This window comes from Mercenaria mercenaria, chromosome 11, assembly GCF_021730395.1.
Source record: "Mercenaria mercenaria strain notata chromosome 11, MADL_Memer_1, whole genome shotgun sequence".
Taxonomy (NCBI): Eukaryota; Metazoa; Mollusca; class Bivalvia; order Venerida; family Veneridae; genus Mercenaria; species Mercenaria mercenaria.
The window spans coordinates 21,210,099-21,220,034 of NC_069371.1; the positions used below are offsets into that span (position 1 = coordinate 21,210,099).

Genomic DNA, 9,936 nt, shown 5'->3' on the forward strand with positions numbered 1-9,936 from the left:
TTGGTCTATTTTTTGAGGTACTATATGGGTTCCACCCTCATTTAAGTGCGGTCAGGGGACTCTTCCCCTCGAAAATTTTGAAATAATGGTATGAAATACTGGCTTCTGGTGCGTTTTTGGGTTTAAATTTGATAATAGTAATAAATAATTTGGTGCAGCTTTGATGAGTATAGGCATGGACCCCCTCGGTCTGGCCTTGATCCGGCTATCAATATGACCGCTAGGATTTCTGCCCCACCTTGCCTCAATGATGTTATGAGGCAGATGATATTCTGATGTATTGTAATGATATCAATATATTTTTTGAACTTTTATAACTGAATTTTATCAGTGGCCTTCTTTTTACTCTTTTTTTTCTGGCCCCTCAAAATTTAACCGAGGCAACTGCCTCGGTTTGCCTCAGTGTGGCTACGGCGCTGTAGATCATTTTTCTTGCCTATCATGTTCAAAATAGATCGTGGAGACAAATAGGTTTGGGTATTTCCTGACATTATTTATAAAGTTTATGACGTCACAATGGTACCAGTACTATGTGACGTCACCTTAGTGCACGCTATTTTAGACAAGGTTTTTCCCTAGGGAAAGACATGAATATCTAATCGATCCCCGGCGCGTGCTCGGATAAATGTATACTTTCTTCGCTAGGTAGACAAGAAATGTCTTTTCTCACAGACACACTATCTACTACATCCAAATATTTCTCATATGTTAATTCAGTCTTGAATTTTCTATAATACTCAAGTTTAGGTTGGTTTGATATTGTATCATTCCACTCTTGTAAATATTTATCTCGTAACCTTTGTTTTAACAATGGTAAATAGTTTATATCAAAATTAGTAGCATACCATAAATGACCATATCCAAGGTTGTTTAGTAAGTTTTTTTTACAGACAAAGCCCATGAATTATTTTGGTTTACAATATCAGATGAAGATAATTCAACAAATATTTTGTGAGTTAGAGAATCGGTGTTTTTCATTATTTTTATCCACTGTTTAAAAACTCGCTCTTTACAAATAACAACGGTGGGTTGTTGATTTCGCTAAATGAATAAATTCATGAACAACAAAATTAAGTGATTGTATGTTATTAGTATAATATCACTTTTTATCCAAAATTATATTCATTTGCCAGTAAATTATATCCAGGCAGTCGGGATATCTTCTGAAATGGGATCAGAAAAATTCTACTTTGGCTTGATGGGGTATCGAATGGCGTTTATGCTTAAATTACGTGATCACTTACTTTCCAACAGCATGTGTTGCATACCCCGCCTCTTTAAGGTAGTTTGGTAGAAACGTCATATTGAGAGGCGAGCATACATCCTGACCAGCGCCAATTACCAAATGCTGAAAATGATAACAATGCTAATATAAAATTCAGAAATATTTAAAAACTTTTATTTAAAAAAGTTGTGAATTTTCCTCAGCTGAAAGTTTCAAACGTGATTTTCTCCTTTTTTGTCAAACTCATATAAACCTTAAAGTATACTTGTTAAAGCCTTCCAAATAAAGGTTCAAGTAAATGGAAAATGTGAAAGTTCCTGAAACACTTTACTGTCAGCTTTTAAAGTTTGAACTGAGCTTAATTTGAAGGAGGTAAAGACAAAAAGAATCCAGGGTTAGAGAACTGAGAATGGATCCTAACTATGGATCCAAGGTTACAGAACTGAGAATGGATCCAAACTATGGACCGAAGGTTACAGAACTGAGAACGGATCCAAACTATGGACCCGAGGTTACAGAACTGAGAATGGATCCAAACTATGGACCCGAGGTTACAGAACTGAGAGTGGATCCAAACTATGGACCCAAAGTTACAGAACTGAGAATGGATCCAAACTGTGGATCCAAGTTTACAGAACTGAGAATGGATCCAAACTATGGATCCAAGGTTACAGAACTGAGAATGAACTGAGAATGGATCCAAACTTGCACTTATAACCTATGACTCATTCCAAACTAGCTTACTTTGCACAGGCAGACGTGATCGAACTTACGCAATACACAATTTCTTGGAACTTTAGTAGGCCTATATGAGGATGATATTAAAGCAGCAACAAATTACCATATAAAGGTTTACCAATTTTTTACCCAGAGAAAATAATCGGAAGATCCGTAATCGACTAATCTAATCAGCAACCATATCGCTGCTCATAGTAAACATTTTCCAGGCGTGCATATGATCTTTATCCATTAGTCAATTAGGCGACAGTCACTTCATATCATTTAACAAAAATATGACGTTAAAGAATACCTGTAATCCGGCCTTGAACGGATAATATCCTGTCATGAAAGCATGGCGTGACCTGAAAAGAATGAACACAATATTCAACTTACATGTGCCGACTGTATAGGAAATGGCCCTATTAAAGTAGCCTCTCTAATGAATGTAATGATAACAATCTCACTGCTTGAATAATTTACAAAAGTATGCATTTATCGCGAAGTTGGGTACTGCTTGGCCATTCAAGAGCACTCTAGCATCAATTAAAAACAAATACAAAATTCGCAGACTTTTACAGAACTTTGTAACAATACTTATAAAGAACACTCTGACACTGTACAACGTTTTGACGACTTGAAAATATAACTTTTCGCCATATGTGTGATATACTCACGGTGAGCAGACTGGTTGTACATATGTGTGCTATACTCACGGTGAGCAGACTGGTTGTACATATGAATGGTTGAGAATGACTCCCTGGTACGCGAGTTTATCTATGTTCGGTGTGATCATGGATGGATTGTGGTACCCGACGTCATTCCATCCTGAAAAAGTCCGTTATACATCAATACACCAGCGTTTCGGGGACGGATTACTGGCCCATTCCCTTCTTAAATGTATGCTATTACCATGCAATCTTTGACAAGAACGTCTCCCATTTTTGACATTTTCCTACCAAACCTGCCAGTACATATGTAGGCAATGTGCTTTATTCTGGAGTGTAAATCATTTTACTAGGATAGGATAGTCGTTATGACGCGAATTCACTTTCCTATGGGACCCTGTCATCATTCACCAAAAACTGAAGAAAAAAAAAGCAAGACACTGTATACTTTTTCATACTTAATTAAGTACAATGGAACCATTAAAGCCAAAATATTATGCTGTGGACATGTGAATGGTTGATACATATCAAACACAGTATCTGATGTATGATATTTGTACCTACATATCAGACATTATGTTGATTAAAAAAACAAACAGACGACATTAAAATGATAGTATCAATAAAAGAAACAGGATTATAGGCCTCATCTGACGAACATTTCTTGATCTTACAGCTTTAATTAGTACGTCCATTCCATCAATGTGGTAATGTTGTATGGAAACCGTACAGTTGATTTGTCAGTTCCGGATCACTTAGGGCTATATTTGTTACTGAGCTTCGGAAATATATTTATAAAGCACATTTTTTTCACAGGAGAAAGGAAAATCCTTTTGCTTTTTAAATTACCACATTTGGTTTGAAAATGCAAAGTAAATAATTAACTGTAGGAGCAACAGTGGTGTCACCACTTCAGTCAGTTACGGGTCATTTTGGTCTATCTCAGATCATTTTAGAATAAAACTAAAACGCACTGGGGCACCTGCGAAATAACAATTGTTTTCTCTCATCCGGCCAAATCATTACATATTGGCAAGCTGGAAAGATAAAAATATTTTCTTGTTTGAAAATATTTTCTTGATTGTGTTGTATCCCTGTTATGTGAGTTCCGGATCACATGCATGGATTGACAAAATACAAATTTTCTCCACATTCCAGCGATCTGCAAAACTTGTTTTGGTATGTTATTTCACTTATTATATAATTGAAGCAAATAATCATGCTAAGAATTAAATGAGTATCTTCATCATGTAAGTGTAACTGTGATCCGGAACCCCCCATGATCCGGAAGTGTAAATGCTACATGTATCGAAAGAGTATAGGGCCTACGAAACGTGCTAGTAAACGATAGTACATTATATAAAACACATCCCATATGACGAAAGACGGAAATCATTATTTTCTGTTATAGCATGCATGTACAATACAGAAACATAAAACAAAAAAATTACCTAAATCATCAGCGACGATAAACACAATGTTAGGTCTCTTTCCCTCTGAGAAACACCATGCTGAAATGATTATAAACAAACTACATGTCCGCAAAGTCCACATCGTGCTTGGAAGATGAATAAATAAATAAATTCACGGATTTACTGTCATTTTAAAGTTACCCACTATCAATCAATATATCGTGTCTACAAATGTATACATACTTCATACACACGGCGGGTATGAAACTGGATATGGGTTTGTAACTACGACTGTGTAACTCTTTACAAAATAAGACGTATGCAATATCGTGATCAAAAGTCTCACACTGGTTATTCGGGTACCTGCTCGCGTGAGCGATACCGCCCTCGTGTGATTTATGTACATGTTTGTGAACAGAAAATTCACACCTTTAACAGCTTATTATGCCGTATTTAACTGAAGATTTGAAAAGTTTTAGTATTGAAAGTGTAACATCATACATTAACTATATCCATGTCAAATATCTATCTAATATAATCTGAATAACTGTGAAAAAAAGACGTTTTTGCTGCGAAAATGAAGATATTTTATGGCGATAGTATGTATTTTCACGATTGATGGTATTATTTCGGATTATATGAGGAAATTTTTGTTAGGAAAATGAAAAGCAGTCATTCTATGTGTTAACCGTTAACTTCATTTCAAAAAAAAACTGGAATCACAATAAAATTAGATCGATTTTTTCGAAGACAGTGTGTAGGAAAACAGATACCTCTGACGATGTACCATGGTACCATCCTCGTTGTTTCTGTCAATCGAGCGGATACCGTCCTCGTTATTGAAATGAACATTACATTGAGGCAGACCCATTTTCTAATTTAGCGATAACATGCAATGACCAGCCAAGATAAAGATAAAACTTTGGTCTTTTATGCCCGCCAGCTACTGGAAGCAGGTAATCCGGAGAAAAACTCACATCTCTTCAAATTCGCTATCAACTTAGTATCAAGATCCATCTACATAGACACATTCCTATGTGTATTTTCAATTGAATATTGCTTCCGTACATTTTGTCTTGTTATTTAAGTTGTTACAGGGTATAAAATGTTCATAGCAAAAATAAAATTAAATTTGTTAAAAAATTCTATGATTTTTGTCAAATATTTTATTACGATCGACCCATGTTTCTAAACTTCGTTTTGAGGAATTAAGCCAGTAATTCGGTCGAAAATGTGCTTCGTCAAGAGTAGTCGAAAGAAGGCAGTTGTAATTAAACAGATCCTTATTTCTGCATGTTTTGCTTTTCGAAAATTCGTATGGAACAAGTACTTTAATCACACATTTTACTGCAAGAATACATCATGCACAGGGCCGGATCCAGAAATGTTTGACTGGGGAACGGGGGGAGGGAGGGCAATGTATTGGAGGGGGTGCCTTTGCCCATGTTAGACGTTAGGCAGGGATTCCGGGGTCAGGGGGCGGGTCAGGGGGACTCCTGGAATTTGTTTAAATACAGGCAGAAAATGATGTCTCTGGTGTATTTTAGGTCTACATTTCGAAGTATTGGAGGGGTACGATATTTCCCTCTTGATTGGGGGGGGGGGGGGGGGGGGGGGGGGACTCTCCCCTGGAAATTTCTGAAATACAGGTGTTAAATGGTGGCCTCTGGTATATTTCTAGTTCTAAATATTGAGAAATAATGATTTGCCAAAATAGTAGGGTGCATCTTTGATGAGTATTCACTTCTCGGCCAACTGGGGAGGCACGGGCCCCCTCAGCCGGACCCTGGATCCGGGCTTGATGCATGAAATGAGATGGTTTATGTTTATAGGCCTAAACTCCACACTGCAAGTTTTGTGGATCGAAACCGAAAGTAGGGGTTTATTGTGCGGACATGAGCATATTTTAGGGTAGCAGCATAACATTGATGACAAAGCCTTTGAGGCTAAATATGCAATATATGATAAAGCCAAATCTTGTGTTAAGTGTAGCCAAGGTGTATCAAATGTCTTCATTATAGCTCATCTGGTGTGCGACGAGGTGAACATTTATCACCGATCTTATTTTCTGTTTTCTTGAATGATTTAGTCTCACGTATGTCTATTTTTTTCAGGACTGGTGGAATTATCAAACAATGTAAAGGACCTGCTAGATGATTATAATTCAGAAATGTTTTCAAGTTATTTTTGTTACTTTATGCAGATGATACAGTGTTATTTGCAAAATCTGAAAATGGTTTACAAACTGCATTAAATGTTATGTCAGAATATTGTTATATTTGGAAACTTACAGTTTATTCCAATAAAACTAAGGTTGTTATTTTTTTCACGTGTAAAAATGCGAAACAAGTCTACCTTTTATTCTAATAATGCGGCATTTGAAGTAGTAGATGACTTCAGCTATCTAGGAATTTAATTTAAAAACAATGGATACTTCAATAAAACTAAAATGTATTTGGTTGACCAAGCTAGAAAAATATGTATGCTCTGTTTAAAAAAAAAATGTAGGAAGTTGCAGCTTAGTAATGATTTACAATTACGTTTATCTGAGTCTATGGTTCAACCAATATGGATCAGAGGTATGGGGTTGTAGTGATGTTAGCATTTTTAAAAGTTTTCAGCTTAAATTTAAAAAAAAAATGGCACTGAAGGTTGAAAAAGTCAACACCTAATGTCATGTTTTCTGGCGAGCTTGGTGTATTACCAAATTCCCAATAGATGATATAATTAGAAATAGAATAGTGAACTACTGGTGTACAATTATTAATGGTAAACAAAAAAAAGAGAAGATAAATTGTATATTTTAAAGATTCATGTAGAGACTCCATAAGAAAATGTAAATTATTGTTCTTGGATTTCATATGTAAAAGAACTTTTAGAGCAACTTGGATTTGCTGAATACTGGTTGAATCAATCAGTATTTTCACCAGTGTATTTCCGCAATATTGTACAACAGAGATTGAAGGCCAGTTTATTCAATCATTGAATGAAAAAAAAAAAAACTTTGCAAATTTCCAGAAAATGTTTGTGTTACAGAATATTTATAACAACCTTTGAGTTTGAAAATTATTTTAAAGTTTTACCAACAAATCTCGCAATATCCATGTGTCATTTCCGATGTAGGAACAATTTGTTACATGTTGAAAGAGGGATATTTTTGAATATTGAGCTCAATAACAGGACTTGTTATCTGTGTGATAATACATCTTTAGGAGATGAATTCCATTACATTATAGAATGTCCGTACTTAAATTTAGACAGAGTAAAAATATACCAAATGACTTTCAACAGTCTAATGTCATTTCAACGTTTATTTCATAGTAATGATAGTACTCTTCTTTTTAAGTTAGCATTGTTTGTACAGAAAATACTTCAATTATTTTTGGAGGGTAGGTTTTTGCCACTGGCAGTTATTTGCTGGCCAGTTAAAACACTGTTTTCAAACCTGGTTAATTCTAACTGTACACCGTCCTTTATCTTTTAGCTTGCAAAATATCTGTATCAGATCTACTATGACCATAAAACTACTGTTTTATTTTATGAAAGCCTTTTAAGTGTTTGTTTTGTTAAATTTTTGTTAATATTATTATAATACTGATGCCCGTATGGGTCCAGTTATAAATAAAATTTTGAAATCTTGAATCTCACAGATTTCCTCCCTTGACGTACATTTAACGTTTACAACCACTGTGAGGAGTGTGTGAACAAACATAAAAAGAGATTGGATCTGATAACCAGACTTCCATATCTACTTCTTTTTCTTCAGTTAGTCACCTGTAAGACACTTATACAGTAGTGTATATTGTATGCACTTAAAATAAATAAGTCGCATAAGTCGCACAAACTTAATGGAGGGTGCACCTATAATTACAAGATACGATAAAAGGCAGATTTTGAAGCCGCAGCCTCTCCCTATACGAATACATGTCCAGAGAGAGGGTCCGATTTCCCTTTCAGGACGAACAAGAAGGTCAGTCTTAACATAAGCACTTTTGCACGGTGCGACGACAAGTTTGGTCGCTTTCATAATGAGACTGAAGGAGAAAAAGAAAAACTCCAAGTAGGCAAGATGATAGAATGTGTAGAATAGAGGGTGGGTGTGAGGGAAGATTTGATATTGATGAAGTACTGCTAACTCATCTACATTTTAAACACAAAATTTTTAAAGTTAAACATTTCATTACATATCAATATTAATCTTGACTAAAGGTCGGCTTTCACATTTCCAGTTCTTATTTCCAGATCCTCAAAGCGATTATTTAAGTGTGCCGTATTGCGGAAGTAACCGCTGCGGGGAGTTTTATAAATGTTCATTGACATAACGAGAACGGTACCCATGTGCAAACGGGTAGGTATCATTGTTTATTTTCATCCCATCAAAAACAGCGACAGGATGCATATAATTGAAATTTTATCAACAAAAATAACTTGCAGGTACACGATCCATTTGTTTTGTAGTTGCGTATGCATAGTTTTACCAAGGAGAGTGCCAAATTCAGTTATCTCGACTTCGAACAAAGAAAAATACGTCTCAAAACGTCAAATTACATGAATTTCGTAAAATTTCTTCACATTTTGTAGTCATATCAATATTAGTGATGACTGATATTTTCACCAGTGCGAATTAATGCATTTCCTCGGACGATTCTGTCTTTAAAATGTTCAACATGCTTAAATATGTGTCATACGTTGGTTTTGTTTTTATATACCCTATACAACCTACATGTATATAAATCACACGAGGGTGGTATCGCTCATTCGAGTAGGTACCCGAATAACCAGTGTGAGTCTACTCTACAGGACCTCGACAGCTCTTTACGTCATGTGATTCGATTTGTTTACATTTAGTTTTTTAGGATTTTTGTTGTTGTTGTATTTATGCCAAAATTTTGCTTTAATCAACACATTTGCGTTTTTTTCATACATTTTTTTTAGTAATTTACTGCAATCAATCCGATTATCGTGAAACGTATCCTCCGTATAATACATTTGCGCAGATTAAGATCCCACATTGAAAGGATAAAGAAAGTGAAACATGTGCTTAGATTTTAAAAAGGTTTTCTGGTGGGATTTCTCCCCCCTCGCCCCTATCTCTCTCTCCCTCTCATTAATTAATGTCGGAGATATTTTCTAGTAGTGCACTAACCTATAGTTTACGAGCGGACCTTTGATGATTATGTTATGTTAATAAATGGACTGAGAAGTGTATACTGAACTTTTCTAAAACAAATATGCTCAACTATACAGCTAGTCGAAGACGTGAGTGCGGACGAGAATAAAAACTGTTTCCAGTGGTCCCTAAAAGGGGCTAAGTGCCCTCATTTGAACAAACTTGGGTTTGGACCTTATGAAATTACGCTGCAGACTAAGTTTGATGGAGATCCATCAATTGATTCATGAAAACTTATTTAAAGATATGTCTATTATGAGGTAGACTAGTGAACCCTATAAGAAGCCAAGTGTTCCCCCACATCCCACACATGGATCCCCAATTTGCTTCTGTTTCGTCAAATGACGCTGACGCAGTTGCGTAATATTTGGCTTTAGGATACTGGCAGCACAAACAATCGCTCTAAGACATTGGCAACATAAACACAATTTTACTCGCTTTGAGATACCACCAACACAGTTTTACTTGCTCTAAGATACTAGCAGCACAGTTTTACTCGATCTTGGATAATTGCAGCTCTAGGTTACAGGTACTAGCATTTAATGTTAATAATGGCCGTCAACCAATTCTTATATTTTCCTGTATTTTCACAGATTTTCTCTGCTAAATCTATTTTTGAGAACCTGTTTTCACTGCATTTTCCTATTCTATTTATTTTATACACCGAAGGTCGGTATGACAAAAGGTAATTTCTCACAAGGTCCATCGTCAACTATTTTTACCCTGCAACTATCGTTATAAACA

General features: G+C 35.6%; 1 protein-coding gene across 3 annotated transcripts in view; it reads right to left on the reverse strand.

The window, feature by feature from the left end:
* Window positions 1-4,291, reverse strand: part of LOC123532251 (arylsulfatase J-like) — a 35,905-nt gene extending 31,614 nt beyond the window's left edge. For 2 of the 3 annotated variants that reach the window (XR_008366296.1, XM_045313646.2), the window contains exons 1-4: window positions 4,062-4,291; window positions 2,659-2,770; window positions 2,256-2,307; window positions 1,245-1,348 (exon numbers count right to left, since the gene is read on the reverse strand). Coding sequence is in view for 2 of the 3 variants with exons in the window: in XM_045313646.2 (XP_045169581.2) it covers window positions 1,245-1,348; window positions 2,256-2,307; window positions 2,659-2,770; window positions 4,062-4,164 (371 nt within the window). In the remaining variant the exon portion in view is untranslated. The other variant, XM_053518703.1, reaches the window with a different exon arrangement.
* Between the last annotated feature and the right edge of the window lie 5,645 nt (window positions 4,292-9,936).